This window comes from Stegostoma tigrinum, chromosome 13 (genome assembly GCF_030684315.1).
Source record: "Stegostoma tigrinum isolate sSteTig4 chromosome 13, sSteTig4.hap1, whole genome shotgun sequence".
In the NCBI taxonomy this organism is placed as follows: Eukaryota; Metazoa; Chordata; class Chondrichthyes; order Orectolobiformes; family Stegostomatidae; genus Stegostoma; species Stegostoma tigrinum.
This window is the reverse complement of record NC_081366.1, coordinates 30,477,819-30,497,647: the sequence shown is the minus strand read 5'-3', so window position 1 is coordinate 30,497,647 and position 19,829 is coordinate 30,477,819. Positions and strand designations below refer to the sequence as shown.

Below are 19,829 nucleotides of genomic sequence, written 5' to 3'. Positions count from 1 at the left end.
TTTGTATCACATTCTGGTTTTAGTTATTCCTGTAAATCTTATTTGTTTATATTTAACATAATTTCATATCTGAAGCAACAGCAACTAATTCCTTTAATGAAGCAAATACTAATTTCCCTAAGTAGTCTCCTGCTAATGCTAGCACAAAGAATCACCAGAAAACAATTCCAGAACAGATAGCACACACACACATCAAATATAGGGCAAAGCTCCCTAACTACCTAACATCATACTTTAATTGCAGATTCAAGATTGTGAAATTAAATCTTCTTTTATTATTTCAAACTTGCAACTGAAATGCCTTCAAGGTGGAGACACAGAAAAATAACAGCACAGAAGGCTATTTAATGCAATATATCTGGGCCTGGTCTCCGAAGGAGCACCTTACTTGGTTGCATTCTCCTGCTTTTTCATGGTAGCCCATTCTCCCAGTTCAAATAATCCATCCTTTCCTGACTACCTTGATTGAACCTGCCTTCACCACACTTTCAGGCGGTGCTTTCCAGATCTAAGCACTTGCTGCGTGAGAAAGCTTTTTCTCATGTGGCCACTGCTTCTTTTCCAATGACCTTAAATATGTGCCCTTTCCTATTGATGGAAGGATCAAGAATGAAAGGTTTTTCTCCTACCTACTCTGTCCAGACTCCTCATGATTCTGAAAATCACCATCCAATCTCCTTTTAACTTGCTCTTTCCCGGTGAAACAGTCCCAATATCTCCAATTCTTCTCTAGACAATAGGTTCCTCATCCTGGAACCATCCAGGTCAATCTTTTCTGCACCCTTTCCGTTGTCTTCACATCCTTCTTTAGGTGTTGTGACCGGATACTCCGGCTCAGGCCAAAACACAGAGTTTTATGCAAATTTAACATAACTTCCTTGGTCTTGTACTGTATTCCATTATTTGTAAAGCTTTATATTTTATTAACCACTCTATTGGCATGTCCTTCCATCTTTAATGATTTATAAATACCTAGGCGCCTCTGTTTCTGGACCCACTTTAGAATTACACTTCTATTTCATATTGTCACACTACGCTCTTTCTACAAAAATGAATCACTTCACACTTCTCTGCATTAAACCTCATTGGCTGTTTATTCCACCAACCTGTTGTGAAATAAATACTTTCCCCTAATTCAGTATACTTGAAAGTTTTATCCTGTCTTCAAATTTTGAAATAGTTTCCTGCACACTCAATTGTGCATCTAGGTTACTACAAGAGAAATCAGAAAGAGAGGGGCCAACAACACTAATCTCTACGGGCCTCCACTACAAACCATTCTCCAGCCCAAATACACATCCATGAACCACTGTTCTTTGATTCCTATCACTCATGCACATTGTTATGCGCCTTTTATTCTACAAGCTCTAACGTGGTTCTTATGTCTGTTGTGCAGCATTTAATTGGATGCCTTTTGGAAGTCCATGTACATCACACCAACAGCATTGCCTTCACCAATCCTTCCTGTTATCTCATCAAAAAACTGAAGCAATTTAGTTGAAACAGGATGTGCAAATCTGTGCTGGCTTTCTTTCATGAATCTGCAGGTGATTTGACTGAAGATGAGGTAAGGATGTTTCTTTTTGTGGACAAATCTAGTAACAGTAATGACAACATAAGAACGTGGAAGGGGAATGGGTGCCCATTTAAGAAAGAGCCGGAAAATTGTATTTTTCTCTAAGAGGGTTGAGTGTCTTTGCAACTCTCTTCCTCAAAAAGTGATGAATACACAGTCTTTTAACATCTTAGAGGCAGAGATAGATAGATTCTTGGTAAGAAACAGGGTTAAAGGTTAGCAGGATGAAGCAAGAATGTGGTGTTGTGGTTACAATCAAATCTTAAGTGGCAGAGCAGGAAGAACGGCCATTAGGCCCACTCCTGCTCCTAAACAGTGCGGTTTTCTTTTCCCAGGCAATTGCTCGTTTTATTTCATATTATCATTCGAGACGCATTCCCACCATCTCAGCTGAACTGACTACATTTGATGGCAACAGTCCTTACAGTATCCAGGCAATGCACAAGTTCCTCCGGCTCATTTTGTGTCATTTTTCTAGCCAATTACTCTAACTGATAATAAAGCACCCACAGTCTTTCTGAAATTGTTGTAATTAGAATCTGTAGAACATAATTTCAGCAGAAAGATCAAACAAATGTGCAGTGATGCCTTATGGCAATGAAGAGGGGTTCACCGCATGTGTGCGAATGTCCTGGCACTCCATCACAGAAATATGCAATGACAAAATAAGAAGAGCTTGGACCTCCATGGGGCATGACTTATTTTAAACAAAGTAAGAACCACTAGCCTTTCAGTGCAAGCTCACTTTTGCATTTCTTCCTGATGCAGACGGTATTGCAGATACATAGAATAATTTTGTTCTTTTGCTTCCTAATTAATTTGTGTGTTTATCAAAGCAAAGGAAGTTTGTGCAAATAAAATGAATCTGTAATAATTACGGGTGCCCATCAAGCACTCCCAAAACAGATACTGACCAGACAAGTTCAGAGAGAGGGAGACAGCAAGAACTGCAAATGCTGGAATTCGAAGTCGATACAGTGTGGAGCTGGAGGAACACAGCAGGTCAGGCAGCAGAGTAGCAGGAAAGTCAACGTTTCAGGTTGGGACCCTTCATCAATCCTGAAAACATCGGCTAATGAAGGGTCCCAACTCGACGCATTGCCTTTCCTACTCCTCTAATGCTGCCTGAGCTGCGTGTTCCTCCAGCTCCACACTGTATTAACAAATTCAGAGGAAGATTTCTTCTGCTCTCCCAACAGTAGGCCTTAATCCTAAACCTCAGAAGAGTAACAATACTGCGTCAATCTCTTTTGCGACATTAGCCACTTCTTTGGTGTCTGAATGAGATAGCTAGTTGCTGTCAAATCAAGGGCAGATTAGTTCCCTCATTCTCAGGGGGAAAGGGGCAGGGTGGTTAAGACTATCCACATTCATTTCAAATTGGACATTTGTAACCAACTGAGCAAAAAGACTTTATCAGATTCAGAGATGAGAGAGCTCTGTTGCATCTTTCGTGTCATTTAATTCTCATGAATATATTTGTCATGCAAAGAACAGAATTTGTAAAAAAAGTCCAACAGGTTACAGAGAAAACTTTCATCCACACTGTTTTGCTAACCTTCTAATATTCAATTCTAGACAACTGTAACATGATCACATCATTCACAGCAAAGCCAATTCCCCACAATTTTTCTATCAACTCGATATTTAATGAATCAATGTAATCTGCTTGTTCAACAGGAAAAGTGCTGGACAGCCCTTTGTCTCAGAATGTGATCATGGTAGTTTGTTGGGAGCCTGCTGTGAAGCTGCATGCAGATGGATGTCTTACTTCAGGTATCCATAAGGCACAGCTAACATGGACCCACTTTGTGCCACTGCGAGTTGGTTTCAAAGCACCTCCTCTCTTGGGACACAGCAAACACTTTGGCTGAACCCCCAGGGCACACGTCCGACACAACCAGCTGCCCAGGGGCACTTTCAAAATTCCGTAACATGCCTGTTGTGGTTTAAAAAAATAACAAGTGGTCAGATATCTCCTGTGAGAACTCAAGCAAATAAACCTTTACGTAGATATCTGTGAAACTGTCAGTAATGAAGTCAGCAGTCAACCGAAAGCTTTACAGAACTAACCATCTTAACTGATTTTGGAATAAGTATTTAAATGGCACAAGTAAAACAAATTGGAATTTTCTTCTCACACAGCATGGACAGCATTTAAACATTTTTTTAAAACTGGTAAGCGACAAGTTACTGTTAAGGCAAACCACTGTTTATCACATATACATATTGTGAGGAGAATTTCCACAGTTCTCCTGTTTGACTTTGTAAGAGCAGGCAGAATAACATAAATGGCTACCTCACCCATATCCCTGGAGCTCTCAACTTTCATTAAAATTATGGCAGGGAATCTAAAGTTCAAGATGGGTGTTTTGTCAGACATCGCACAAACCAGTTGGCTATTTTCCGAGAATTATCAAACCCTAGGGCACTACCTTCAACTTGCATGTATTTACCACAACTGTGATCTGTGTGCGCGTGCAGGCAGTTGGTAATCACAATTTAAAGGATCAAATCATGGCATTTAATGTGAAAGTAAAAGCCTAACATTGGCCTAAATCTATATATGCTTGAAACCTGATAAATCCTGAGCTCAAGCACAAAGCAAATATTATTTAAAATTTGACAAAAGCAAGCAATAATACAAATGGTATATTATTTATTGCACTCTTTCTTGCCAGTCAAAGCTCAGATAGGGGTAAAATCGATTGCTAATAGCTATTTTTAAAAGCAAAATATTGCACTTGTAGCACATCTTCAACAATAAAGCAAAGTCTGAATGGAGAAATTGGGAAACAGTGGGCAAAGTTTTGGTCAAGGTGATGTTAAGCGACTGTGAAGGTAAAAAGGTTAGAGTTCAAGGGGCCGGCGAAGCTTAAGTATAGAGTTCAAAACAAAATGATTAAGACTGTTGAAAACTGAAAAAAAAATACATAATGCACGAATCAAATAGTGCTGTTCTTCTTTGTCAGAGCTTTGTACAAAAGCATTCAACTGATTGAGAACTGATTAACTAGTTAAGCCACTCCATTCCCTTACATATATTGGTGGAGCTGTTTGCAGGACATACTTATTTGCCAGCTGCATTTGTTGGGCGAACACCAATTGATGTGATTTATTGTCATGTGTACCCAAGTACAGTGTAAAGCTTTATTTACAAGCAGTACAGGCAGATCATACTGTGAAAACAAAAACTCAGACAGAGGCATACAGGTTCAATTGCACAAGGCATGTGCTAGGGAAGATCAAGATTAGCAAGATAGAACAGCTGTAAAGCAGTGCTGGAGTTAGATCTGCTGCAGGGAGCTCACAAAGAGTCACACCGTGTGTCATCTTGAATCTTGTGGGTTAGGATCCTGTGAATGACTGTTTAGCATAGTTAAGACGAACAAAGTTTTAAAATTCTTTTGTTCTAGCATATCTTCAAATAATCTAGAACTTAATCCTGGCTTCAATGAAACTAGACAGCAGACTGAATTCAGCAGAGATTAGGGTCAAGTCTGCAATGCAAGTAGAAAAGAAACTATGTCACTGGTTGGTTTCATGGTGAGTGGTAGTTTGGGGGAAGTACCTGTTGTTCAGGAGCTTTGAGGAAATTTGTGGTTTGTAAATACAGTAAATAAATAGTAATCTATACAAAAATGTAAGTACATGATGAAGATCATGGTGCTCATGTGGATATATTTTCTGCGGGGAGGATACCGTACAGATTCACATGAATGACCAGGGACTAAGGGTTAAATGTAATATTGAACGTATAAATTTAATTTTGATCATGTAAAAGACATGATGCTTTCCTCCATGACCAAGTGTTAAATGGTAAGGCTTTTGTGTTCAATTTCTGGGCTTTCCCATCTTTTCCCTCAAATCAGGCAGGTAGAACTACACCCAGAGACTCAAGGTTCATTTACCAAAGCAGCCCCTGGCTCTAAACTGAAGGTACTGTTCTGTATACAGGCCATACAGCATGACACCAAAGTTACAGAATGCACTACTTAAGGTGAGCTTGATACTTAAGACGTGTTGTATAACGCAGGAGAAACAGTATAAAACCTTTACTTATGAATGTTTACCAGGAGAACAAATAGATAGTGGGGTCCATTGAACAGTAAGGATGATGTATATTGAAAAAATGGGTTTGATAGACTTAGTGGCTTTCTGTACTACCATTCTGCCTGTGTATCATCATCATGCAGTCTCATGTTATATGCACGTTACGTTTTACAGTAAAGCTCCATTGATTCATGCTCCAGTTTCAGAATAGCACTCCCAGTTTTTCACATCTGTCATCCTGGTGTGTTGGTGCACCTAGACCACGAAACTAAATAGGAAGTCGCATTCATAAACGTTGTTGGAACATTGAGGACATGATCAAACAACAGCTCTTACCTGGTGAACGCAAATGTTGCATTTGTCACAGAAAACCATCTCATTACCATCCTCTCCCTCTGGGGAACGGCAGACATCACATACCACATCCTCATCATATTCAATCCCAAGACCCTCTTCCGTCTCAATTGCCAGGTTCATGTTCTCTTGGCACTGACTTTCTAGCTCCTCAATGATCCTTTCCATCATCAGCTCATCAACTTCAAGCATTCCTGGAAAAATAAATGTTATTATTGTCTTGTTATAATTATATGGGCTTTAGCAGATTCTTATTTTTAAGTGTACTTTAAGCAGCCTAATACATGCCTCGCTAATGCAGCTTACCTCTTCCCACACTCAGATGCAGTTCATCCAGCTGCTGCAGCCAATAGGGAGGAAAAATCTTTTCATTCCAGTCTGTCTGTGCTGCCATGTATCCTTCACCTTAGTAACTCATATTGACCCATCATGTTTTAATGTCCCTTCACCCACTTTACCCTATCCAACCTAATTTCAGTACTGCCCATTTCTCCTACAACCACTGACCTGCAAGTTTCTTTCACAACGGCACAAATTTGTGCAAGCAAGTTTCTCTTGGTCCCTGATCAAGCTCTCTTACAATTAAATCTTGCACTTGGGCTCTTGGCTTGAGCTCTCAGCATTGCAGTTCATATAGATATACTGACCCTGGAGAGGGTTCAGTCCAGATTCAACTGAGTGTCATCACAGCTTAAGGGGTTAAATTTCAGAATGCATAACATGGATCACTGGACCTGGGTTTAGACATATGTGGGTAACCTAAATCAATGCAATTAAAATTATAAATGAATTTAATAGAGTAGTTATGATGGATACAAAGAGGAGATGCGGATATTATGTCTGGATCAGCAATCCAAAGGCCTAGGCTTATGTTCTGAGGACGTGGGTTCAAATCCCACCATGCCAATGTTGGAATTCAAATTCAACTCACAAAATCTGGAATTGAAGCTAGGCTCAACACACTTGGCCACCCATCTGGTTCATTAGTGCCTGCCAGCTCCTACCTAGTTTGGCCTATGCATAACTTCAGACATACAGCAATGTGGTTGACTCCTTCCTGTCCCCTGAAATGGCCGAATAAGCCACACAGTTCAAGGGGCAATTAGGGGGAAGCAAATATTGACCTTACCTGTAAAACCCACAACTCATGAAAAGAAATAACATTTATTGTCGTGGGGCATGCAGAATAAAGGTCTTCAAAGAAACATTGAGAGACACTTTTGCCATTCAAATTGTAATGGAAATCTGGAAGACTTTCCATCAAGAGGCTGGAGGTGCTGCTCAATATAAGTTTTCAAGACTGAGACTGATAAATTGCTGTAATACAAAGTTATTTAAGAATATGGAGTAAAGATCGGCATAGAAGATATAGAAACAAATCAGTCAAGATCTAATGAAATGGCAGAATACCCCTCAAGGGGAGGAACAGCCAAATTTTGCGAGACCATATTTCAAAACCATATTTTGAAACAGCCTCACAATAAATAAATGAAGTGTGTAGGCTCAGTTTGACCGTTTATAAATCACTCGGGCTTTATTCAGTGGAGGCACAGTGTAAAAAGAAGCAGTCAATTTAATTGTATCAGTTTCCCTTGACAACAAACACGTTCAAACTTCTCCTGTAGTTTCTAGAGATTTGCAATTTCGTCCCTCATTTGAGGATGTGTACAATTAAAACCTGGAGTTTTGACTCCCTTTGGCTCAAATGCCCCTCCTGAAATGTTCATTCTTTCTGCCATTTCACATTCTGCCAATTAAAGGTGCACATTCTTCTTTTCAAAAAAGACCAATATGAAACATTAACCAAATAACTCCACCCAATTTGGTGACACAGAGATATACAAGAGGGAAGCAGCAGCTGTGAGTCTCCAAATCTCATAGGATCAAATCAAATAAAGGCAAAAGAATCTCCTGTTGATTACAATGGATGTCGCTCCACACCCAACTCAACTGTTAAATCAGCACCCCTTCATACTGAAGACCATTTGGAAGTAGTACTGAGGGTAACACTCTAGGCAGACATTTTCAATGTCCATCATCAAGAATAGCTCAGTGGCACCAGTACTGGCTGAGCTGACCGAGTCCTAAAGGACCCAGCTGCCAGACTAGGTCTTCAGCAGGTGGTGTGGGAACCAACAAGAAGGAAAATCCTACTATACCTTGTCCTCACCAATCTAGTTGTCGAAGCTGTGACAGTCCATGACAGAATCAACTGAAGTCACCACTGCACTGTTTTTGTAGAGTCAAAATCCTGTCTTCATAATTGAGGATGGTCTCCAGGATACTGTGTGGCATCCGCTACCATGTTTAATAGGACAGATTTTGAATAGATCCGCCAATTTGAAGCTGGGCTCCTGCAAGACGCTGTGGGCCACTGGCAGCAGCAGAATTCAATTCAATCACAACGTATAACCTGGCCTGGCATACCCCTCTATCGCACTACAGCCGTCAACCCTGGCTCACTAAAGAATGTGGGACAGCATGCCAGGAGCAGCATCAGTGGGGCAGATATAAAAATGAGGTGTCAACCCAGTGAAGGTAGAACACAGGATCACTTGCGGGACAAAAAAAAACACAAGTAGGTGTTAGCTAGAGGGAATCAGTCAATCAATCTCACAACCAGTCGTGTTACACCCAGGCATGAGTGGTGATGATCAATTAAGCAACAAACAGGAGGACGAGTTTCCACATCCACAAAATCAATAATGGGGTTGCTGAGGACATCAGTGCAAAAATCAAGGCTGAGAGGCAATTGCAATCATCTTCAGCCAGGAATACAGAGTGGACGATCCAACTCAGCCTCGTCCAGAGGCCCTCTGTATCAGATGCCAGTCTCAGGTCAACTTGATTCACTCAATTTAATCTCAACAAATGACTGATGGCACTAAATACAGCTAAGGATAAGTGCAGTGACAAAATTCTGGCCATTGTACTCAAGATGTGTGTTCCAGTACTAGCCCCAATGAAACCACTCTACTGCAGCTACAACATTAGCATCAACTGGCAATGTGAACAACTGCTCAGGTGCATCTACAACAAGCAGATAAATCTAACCTGCCCAATTACTTCATCCTCAGTTTGCTGCCAATCATCAGCAAAGTCATGGAAGGGGTCAGTGACAGAGATCGACAAATTCTTGATCTCACAAGGAATCAAGGGCTACGGGGAGAGTGCAGGGAAGTGGAGTTGAAATGCCCATCAGCCATGATTTAAATGGCTGAGTGGGCTTGATGGGCTGAATAGCCTTACTTCCACTCCTATGTCTTATGGTCTAATGGTCTTATGGTTACCAAGCAACATTTACACAGCAATAGCCTGCTTACCAATGTTTGGATTCCACCAGGGCCACTGAGCTCAGCCTCTATAACCTGGCCCATAACACTGGTATTCTTGATGCTCATTGACAGTTTCAACATGTCACAGGGCCCGAGAGAATTGGTCTAAAAGTTGTTGCAAATGAACTTCAGTATACAGTAGTATACTAGAGCAGCAGCATCAGCAAACAGTAACTCATGCACTAGTACAATTATGCACTTTAACGTATCATGTTACCAAATGGAACAGCTTGCCTTACAGGTGGACATTCTTTTTTGAGCCACTGCAAGCGCACAAAAACAGCAGGTAGGACAGAATATCGGTGCCAGGATGCAGCCCTGCTTTATCCCACTGCTGCTCTTCAAAATATCTGCTGTTGCTCCATTGTGACAGACAGAATTGTGATGTGCTGTCATGGCAAAACAATAATGACACCCAGGATCGCAGCCTACTTCTGCAGCGGTTTTAAGAATCTTGCTCTGTTGATGAGATCAAAGGCCTTGAGGAGGTCATTGGAAGCAATGCAGAGTGGTGTGTGGCGCGCAATGCTCTTCTCAATAACAGCCAAAGTGAGGAAACCATGCTGACTGTTGATTTGCCTGCTCTGAAACCACAATGCAACTCAGGCTAGATATGTCACTAGATCTGGCAAAAGTAAGAGAAGCAAAGATCTCCCTGACAATTCTTTGCAACAGTTACTGAGAAATCTCCTTCCTCTCATTGTGACACCCCTTGTACATGGTGTACATTTTTGCATCATGCATATCTTTCCATCCAAAAGAGACATAACACATCATTAAGATATGGCAACTGTGCCAGTTTTTTATGTTTGATAGTTTTAGGTGGAACACCATCATTTCCTGGAGTTTTACCATTGGCAAGGTGGTCAATGGTTTGGTTGAGATCAACGATAGTGAGGTCCTTGTCCTGTTCCTCCATGACAGGGAAGACTGGAATGGAACTGACAGCTTCTTTAATGACTGAGTTCTCCATAGTACAGGGTTCAAGGTAGTACTCCACCCAGCTGCCTGCTAGGTTGAGTGGGTGTACCTCTGTTGTTCTCTTCAAGTGATCACTGCTGGACATGTTATTTTCTTATTTTTCCATAACCCCTCCAGCAACCCTGGATTCAACATCACATTATCTACTGTTGCAGAATTCAACTAGTAGCTGTACAGTCTTCTGAAAGCTCTGAGGGCATCTAGATTTTGTTTGCTGGGGTCTTGCTTGTAGTTCATGAGGGCTCTCTTCTTGGTTGCAGTAACTGGTTGATTCCAATCCCACTCGGCTCAAACCAATCAGCATTTTACTGAAAAACAGTCACAACAGACTTGAAACATTACCTCTGTTTCTCGCTCTGAACCTGCTGTGTTTCTCCAGCACTTAGTTATTTCACATCTCCAGGATTTGCAGAACTTTGCTTTTATTTAAGTATTTAATTCACTGCCATTTCTTCTTCAGCTATGTTTGAAGACACTCTGCTTTTCTCTCCAGAGGACTTTGATTTTAATGTTTAGGTTTGTTCACATTCATTGTTTTCTATCTCCCTCCTGGTGTTTCATGAAGTGTTCACCAAAACTTGCTTTCACGGCCACATCTCCCTCCTCAGTGACTGTCTCTGGTTCCACCTTGCCTAGCGCAGCTTTCAACCCAGGTTCCAATTTTCAAGTTCCTGATGTACTCAGGATTACAGTTACTGTATGACATACAATGCAGCTTGGTCAGCTGTTCCCATGCCACTCCGAGATTCACACTTGGTGCCACGCACCATTCTCCGCCTCTCCCTCCATCAGCACCATCACCAATTTTTAGCTGTCCTGGTCTCCAGTTCCATTTCATTCTTTGTCTCATTTGATGCCTGAACAAGAAAACCTTTCCCTTTCCTTTCAGCTATTAAGGAACACAAAACTCAGGTACTGATGTCCCTTTGGATTCTTGCGTCCGCCCCACACACCCCTTCGCTCTGACTCTATCCCTTCTTTCTATCCCACCACTTGTCCTTTATTTGTTCTTCCGAACAAGTCGGACCAGACTCAAAAATCTGACACCTCCTCCTACCGCCCCCTTGATCGTGACCCCACCCAAAACCAACAAAACATCATCATCTCCCAAACTATCCACAACCTCATCACTTCAGGTGACGTCCCACCCACTGCCTCCAACCTCATCGTTCCCCAACCCTGCACCGCCCGCTTCTATCTCCTTCCCAAAATCCACAAACCTGACTGCCCTGGTCGACTCATTGTCTCCGCTTGCTCCTGGCCCACCAAACTTATCGCTACTTATCTCGACTCCATTTTCTCCCCCTTGGTCCAGCAAATCCCCACCTACGTCCGGGACTTCACCTACGCCCTCCACCTCCTCCAGAACTTCCAATTCCCCGATCCCTAACACTTCATCTTTACCATGGATGTAAAGTCCCTACACACCTGCATTCCCCATATAGATGGCCGAAAGGCCGTCCGCTTCTTCATGTCCTGCAGGCCCGACTAGTCCTCATCCAATGACACTTTCATCCACTTAGCTGAACTCGTCCTCACCCTTAACAACTTATCTTCCAATTCCTCCCACTTCCTACAGACAAAGGGGGTGGCCATGGGTACACACATGGGCCCCTATGCCTGCCTCTTTGTAGGTTACGTGGAACAATCCCACTCCCTTACCTACAATGGCCCTTAAACCCACAAGGAGCTCAAACAGTTCATCCACTTCACCGACACATAGAACATAGAACAGTACAGCACAGAACAGGCCATTCAGCCCACAATGTTGTGCCGACCATTGATCCTCATGTATGCACCCTCAAATTTCTGTGACCATATGCATGTCCAGCAGTCTCTTAAATGACACCTTCCACCCCAACCTTAAGTTCACTTGGACCATCTCTGTTACCTCTCTCTCCGTCCTGGACCTCTCTGTTTTCATCTCTGGCAACCATGTGGAAAATGATATCCGTTTCAAACCCACCGACTCCCACAGCTACCTAGAATACACCTCCTCTCACCCACCTTCCTGCAAAAATGCCATCCTCTATTCCCAACTCCTTTACCTCTACCACAACTGCTCCAAGAATGAGGCATTCCACTCCCGTAAATCTCTGATGTCCTCGTTTTTCAAGGACTGCAACTAACCCCCTCGGTGGTTGAGAATGCCCTCAAGCATGTCTCCCGCATTTCCCACCACTCATCCCTCACACCCCCTCCCTGCAATAACAATCAAACAGAATCCCCCTCATCCTCTCATACCACCCCACCAACCTCATCGTTCCCCAACCCTGCACCACCCAATGCATCATCCTCCGACACTTCCGCCATCTGCAATTCGACCCCACCACCAAAGACATTTTCCCTCCCCACCTTTATCTGCTTTCCGGAGGGACCACGCTCTCCGTGACTCCCTTGTCCGCTCCACACTCTGCACCAGTCCCACCACACCTGACACTTTTCCCTGTAACTGCAGGAAGTGCCACACCTGTCCCTACACCACCTCCCCTCCACTCACCCCATCCCCAGGCCCCAAGAAAACCTTCCACATCAAGCAGATGTTCACCTGCACATCTGCTAATGTGGTATTACTGTATCTGATGTTCCAAATGTGGGCTCCGCTACGTTGGTGAAACCAAGCAGAGGCTTGGGGAGCGCTTTGTAGAACACCTATGCTCGGACTGCACCTCCCAGTCGCAAAACATTTTAACTCCCCCTCCCATTCCTCAGACAACATGTCCATCATGGGCCTCCTGCAGTGCCACAATGATGCCACCAGAAGGTTGCAGGAACAGCAACTCATATTCTGCTCAGGAACCCTGCAGCCCAATGGTATCAATGTGGGCTTCAGAAGCTTCAAAATCTCCCCTCCCCAACTACATCCCAAAACCAGCTCAGACTGTCCCCGGCCCCCCAACGTGTCCTTCCTCCCACCTATCCCCTCCTCCCACCTCAAGCCCCACCCTCATCTCCTACCTACAAGCCTCATCCCGCCCTCTTGATCTGTCCGTCCTCCCTGGGCTGACCTATCCCCTCCCTAGCTCCCCACCTACATTCACCTTTACTAGTTCCACCCCCACGTCTTTGACCTATCTGTCTCCCCTCCACCTATCTTCTCCTTTATCCATCTTCTATCTCCCCATCTCCCCCTATTTATTTCAGATCTGCCTTCCTCTTCCCCCATTTCTGAAGAAGGATCTAGGCTTGAAACGTCAGCTTTCCTGCTCTACTGATGCTGCTTGGCCTGATGTGTTCATCCAGCTCTACACCTTGCTATTTCAAAAAGCTAGCTGTGTTTTTCTCAGTTCATAGACAGTGCCAAACTTGCTGAGGTTCTCTATAGCAGTTTCTGTTTTTATTTCAGGCTTCCAGCACTTGTTGTATCTTGCTTCTTTTATCTGAGCATTTGTCTGACCTCTTTTCCTGAAATAGTGAGTGCATTGAGGGCATGTTCCTGCTTCGACACAGCGCTCTGGCCTTGGGGACCGATGCCAATAAGAGCCTGATCAAAGATTCTGATGAATTCCTGGGCCAATAATGATGGCACAATGATCCAAGCAATGGAATAGCTTTGATGAGTGAAGCCTGAGTTTGCTGCACTTCAGCGAGTGATCAATGTCGTAACCAGCGCTGAGATTGCCAGGAGTGACGATGACACTGTTGAGCATGATAGATCCAAATCCAGTGGTGTGGTCTTGATGTTTCCAGGAAACCTTGTGGCACAGCTTGGCTTGGAACATGCTGCTTGTCATAGAGGCCGTGGTAACAGCATAGCTTTACTAACCTCAGTCAATTTCCATTCATGTTGCTGATTCTTTTGTTTCCTATGGACATTGACTAAGCCTTATAATGGGCATCCATACTTTCATCATAATCCCCTAGAAGGTACAGTCCCTCAGTGCTCAGAATTCTGCTGAGGGCAGTATCAAATGTCTTTATGGAACTGATCTCGGATCTCAGAAGCAGAGGAGAGTGTTACGATACTGGAGGTGAACTGAGATTATGCTTATTGGCAAGAGTCAAAAGTCTCTCGGAGACTTCAGCAAAGGGGTCCCGTCATCATGAGCAGTGTTTTCATTTCCTGTGAAGCACACTCCATTGTCCTGTTGGATTATCACCTGCCATAAGAACATGTAGGCTTTCTCTTTGATAAAGCCACATTGAGGAGGCAAGTTCCCTGCAACACAGTACCAAGTCCGCAATGGACCTTAGAAGTTTTTTCTTGATCACATCTGTTACGTGTGTTATGATCCTGCAGAAGGTTGTTGCCAAGTCTAGGATGTGTGGTCTTTACATTCCAGTTTGTGATACGAAAATTTAGAGTCTCCTTTGTTGAGCTTGTCTTACCTGATTCATCCATGACTGATTAGCCTGTTAAGAAGTGACTTTCTAAGGTGCAAGCACCCAGTGAAGCAAGCACACGATGACAAGATCACACCTTACTGACTGAGGACTTCCCAGCTTGAGGCAGGTGGTAACAACCTGATGAGAGATGATCATTTCTCCCAGCGGTGGAAGTAACCCCTGACCTTCAGACTACACCAATCAGGTCACAGCTTATAACCAGAAACTCCTCCTTCTGTGGTGTGCCAGTGTTAAGCCTTGAAGTTTATGTGTCCTATCAGGATTGTTTGTGGGTGAGGGGCTTGTCATATAAGGAGTGGGTGATGGTGTGGGGTTGGTACTTGATGGGGCTTAGAAGGATGAGGGGGAATCTCACTGAAACCTAAAAGAATATTGAGAAGCCTAGATAGAGCTGGTTTGAAAAAGATATTTTCACTAGTAGGAGAGACAAGGGCCCAAAAGGCATAGCTTCAGAGTGAAGGGACGACACTTTTCAGCTAACATGAGGAGGAATTTCTTCAGCCAGAGGGTGCTGAATCTGTGGAACTGCTGCAGAGAGCTGGGGAGGCCAAGTCATTAGGTGTCTTTGAGACTGAGATAGATAGGTTTTTGATTAGTAAGCGGATCAAGGGTTACCAGAAGAAGGCAAGAGAATGGGATTGAGAAACATCGGCCACGATCGAACGATAGAGCAGATTTGCCAAGCTGAACGGCCTCGTTCTGCCCCGACATCTTGAGGTCTTACGGGCACAGACGTGGTCAAGCAGAGTGAAGATCCCAAGTTGACCAAGCTTCAAGATCTTTATTTTGGCATTGCTGGTATTGTTTAAAAGGGAAGGATAAAAGCACGACTGTTTTATTCCCGCTCTGTTACAGGAGTTGCCAAAGGTGCCTGATAATTGGGATGACTTCATTCTGGATTTACTGTCAAAAGCTTACTCTTATCATATACTTCTCCTCCAAACACCGAAAAGGACATGAAGTTATTTAATCACAGATGGGGTTTGTAGGCACCAAGGCACTATAAGACTCTGGTGGGTCTGAGGGTCATGTTCAGGAAGGGACCACGCCTCCTCAGACTCCTCTGTAACTAGGTCTACGACACCATGGTGCCACCTCCAGCTGCCTCTCCTGAGAGGCACTGCACAAGGTGTGCTGATGGAAAGGTGACGCTCGGTTACATCGAGATTTACATACTCCATTTCCTTTTGCATAATATTTACCTTTCGCCAATGGCTAACGACGTGGGAGCGAATGGCGAAAAGTATGATCCACCATCCAACGTACTAACACACTTGACAAATCAACCAGAAAAAAATTACAATAAAACAAAAAGAGAAAAAGGTCGTTCAGTCCATCAAGCACAGCCATTCAATTAAACCCATTCATGGCACAACAGCAAGTCATTATAACTCACTAAAACTCAAATGTGTTACATCGATTGTACTCAACACATGGCTCATAATTCTCATTCTGCCACAATTGCTTGGAGTAATTTTCAAACAGTGTCTGATGAGACACATAATTGAATTGGGTGCCCAGTCTTCCTGTCACAAACTTCAACACACTTAATTTATCACTCTCCAAGGACTTTACAGCATGTTTAATCATAAAAGCTGTGAAGTATTAAATCAAATGTCTGCTGGAAAGTAAAAGTACATGCTATAATTATTCACATCCTAATACAGTCATAACAATAAAGCTGCATTAATACACAGCCTTGGATAGAACCGACTCCACTCTTTCTGATATCTCATCTTGTAAACTCTACCTTTCCTCCATGAAACCTTTATCAGAATAGAGAGTAGGTGAAAAAACATACAAATTAGGAGCAGTTTTCCAATTTGGCCTCTTGGAGCTGCTCTACTGTACAACAAGATCATGGCTGATCTGACTGCTTCAAATTCTCTGAGGCCTTGATAACCTTTCACCTCCTTGCTAATCAAGAATCAATGTTCTTCTACCTTATAAATATTCAATGACACTGCTATCCCCACTGATTGGGGAAGGCAGTTCCAAAAACTTATAATACTCTGGGAAAGCATTCTCCTCATCTCTGTTTTTAATGGACAATCTCATATCTTGAAACAGTGACCTCTGTTCTGCCATAAGAGCAAACAAACTTTCCACATGTACCCTGATAAGACTCCTCAGGACCTCATACATTTCAATTAAATAAAATTACCCTTCTAAACTCAATCAGGAACAAGCCTAGCTTGTCCAACTTTTCCTCATAACATTACCCATTCTTTCCAGGTATCGGTGTAGCAAACCTTCTCCAAACTGCTTCTGATGCATTTATATCTTTGCTTAAATAAGGTGACTAATACTGCACAAAGTACTCCAGATGTGGTCTCACTGGTGCTCTGTAAAACTGAGGCATAACCTCCTCACTTATGTTCTCTCACAATAAACAAGAACATTCTATTAGCTTTCCCAATTACTTGTTGAAATTGTAGAGGTACAACATTTTCATACAAGACACTCAGGGTTCTTTTGAGATTAGATTTTGAAAGACTGAAATAGCCATGCAATTCATTACGTGTACAGGTTAATTCTTTTGGAAAATATTCATTTTTTTTACATGATTTCTAACTACTTGATGTTGTAACGAGTCAAACAGCTTCAACAACTTTTCCGTGTATCACTTCAAGCGCTTTATCCAGTTAATGCCAAGATGTTCCAAAAACATTACCCAGACAAGCTCACCTTGGAAAATCAATCATAGTCAGTGGTGTGTTCTGGTCATGTCAGAAAACCATGCCTTGTTCTTTGTATTAGAGATAAACAGCAGTCAAGTGCAAATTGCATCCAGCGGTTTGGGGTTCTTGACAATTTATTCAGATCAAAATTACTGCACTGAAATACTGCAGACAAACATTAACCAGGTCATTTATTATAACACAACATGGTGGCGTAGTAAACATAATGTTAATGGAGATAATGGCAATGTCTTGGCTATATTTCAGCTGTCTGAGCAAATGGTTTAGGGGCAAGGGATGAAATCTCATCAAGGTAGCTGATGGAATTTAAATTCACTTAATAAAAATGGCATTAAAACTAGTCTCAGGGCTGGTGTCCATGAAACTCTCATCAGCTGTGGTAAAAAAAGTTCTTTCGTGAAGGAAATCTGCCCTCCTTACTTGACGAGACCTACAAGTGACTCAAGACCTACAGCAATGCCCTCTAAAATGATGGAGCAAGATATTCTGTTGACAGGCAACAAATGTTGGTGTTGCCAGCATGCGATGAAAGAATTTTAAAATAAAACAATCCAAGGTTCTAAGTGAATCTTACATCAAACAATGACAAAAGGGAAAGAAATTAGACATTAATTCCTGTACATTACCAGCATCTTCAGCAGCAAACAAAATAATTACAGTTTTTCAAGGAAACTTTAGATTTTCTGGTAAGTAGAACATTGGTTAACTGGAAATGATTATCCAGGAATAACATCATCTCAACTCTCATGGGATGTTTACAGGCTCGAGATCATCAGATATTGCAGACACTGAGACTCAAGGCTCTCCATGAAGTTGGCACATAATAACTTCCCAAATGACGTCTCAGTTACAATATCATGGAATTTTCTGAATTTATATTTTGTGGGTTGCACCTATTCGGTCTATATTTATCATTTCAAAATTATATAGTTATGATAAGCCAAAGTATCCCTGACAGACCACACTCATTATTTTTCTGAAAAATTCACGACAAACATAATCTTGCGTTCTTGGTCTCCATCTCACCCTCTTCTGCAAGATGGAAAACCATGTGTTGTACTTCAATCAGAAATAGAACATAAAAATGAAACTCCGGGCAGTGTAAATGCAGACCGGTTTAACTTACTCTGCTATACATACAAAAATCACACACCAGGTACAACCCAGAGTAATACTGTATTTCCCACAATCATGCTGCAGATTTTAGGTGTTCAGAGGGTACTTGTGTAGAGGTGCAATTACTTAGTTGGAGCCGTAACAGCTAAAATACGTCATTCCTTAACTATTACCAATTAACGAACTATGCTTCACTAGCAATGTTTTCCACCAGAGCATTTCCACAGAGCAATACGTAATTAGCACGACAAAGTGCAAACTGCTCAATTACTCTGCAGTTATTAGAAAAATATGGCAATCAACAATCTAGTTAATAACTAGATAAATATCCGATAAGCCTTCTCTTCGCAGACAAATATTCTGAACTGTACATAAGGTGACATTCGAGTGTTTGCAAATGCCTTGTTGCTTGTGACAATGAATTGGACTGAGTAGTACCATAGAGGACAATGAAAGCATATTAAATATACATTGTCGTAAGTGGTAATTTCCTCTTGTAAGTTCAAACAAAAACAAATACAGCCATAACTGTCGAGTCGTACAGCAGGAAAAGAGACCCTTTGGTCCAACCTGTCCATAATCCCAAACTAAACTAGCCCCACCTGCCTAAACTCAGCCCATGTCCCGCCAAACATTTCTTATTCATGAACTTATCAAAATGTCTCTTAAATGTTCTAACTGTACCCACATTCACCACTTCCTCCGGAAGTTCATTCCACACATGAACCGCACTGTATAAAAAAAACTGCCCCACATGCCATTTTTAAATCTTTCTCCTCTCACCTTGAAATTCCCCAGACTAGGGAAAAGACACCTGGCATTTACTTCACCTATGCCCTTCATGATTTTATAATCCTCTAAAAAAGGTTACATCTCAACCTTCTACAGTGCAGCAAGAAAAGTACCAATCTATCCAGCTTGTCCTTATAACTCAAACCCTCCACTCCTGGCAACATCCTGGTAAATCTTTTCTGAACCCTCTCCAGCTAGATGACATCCTTCGTTTCTAAACAAGCTGTTCAGAGACATTATTACACATCTCTGGCATACGTGGTTGAATTCAGACCTCCTGGTTCAGACACAGGGACACAATGCACTACGTAGAGAGCGAAAACAATTGAATCTTTCTTGTCAACAGAGATGATGACTTTTAAGCAATGAATCTTTTTCCACTACTCACATTCAGCATCAGCATTAAGCACTCAGAGCCTAACGTAAATGTTACACAAAGAAGCTCCAAGTTTTGTCCTCCCAAAGCTCTATTAAATCTTGACACAGTATATTCACTTTGCATCAGCGAACATTCATATCTACTATCAGCCAACATGATGGGGATTTTCATTTGGAAATAACAACTTTACGTCA

At 42.3% G+C, this 19,829-nt stretch overlaps 1 protein-coding gene across 5 annotated transcripts in view; it reads right to left on the bottom strand.

Annotated features, from left to right (window-relative positions):
- Positions 1-19,829, bottom strand: part of jade2 (jade family PHD finger 2) — a 162,503-nt gene that overhangs the window by 57,346 nt on the left and 85,328 nt on the right. For all 5 annotated transcript variants that reach the window (XM_048543385.2, XM_048543384.2, XM_048543382.2 and 2 more), the window contains 2 exons: positions 5,966-6,177; positions 3,348-3,515 (listed from right to left, as the gene is read on the bottom strand). In XM_048543385.2, coding sequence (XP_048399342.1) covers positions 3,348-3,515; positions 5,966-6,177 — 380 coding nt within the window. The remainder of the gene's footprint in view (positions 1-3,347; positions 3,516-5,965; positions 6,178-19,829) is intronic.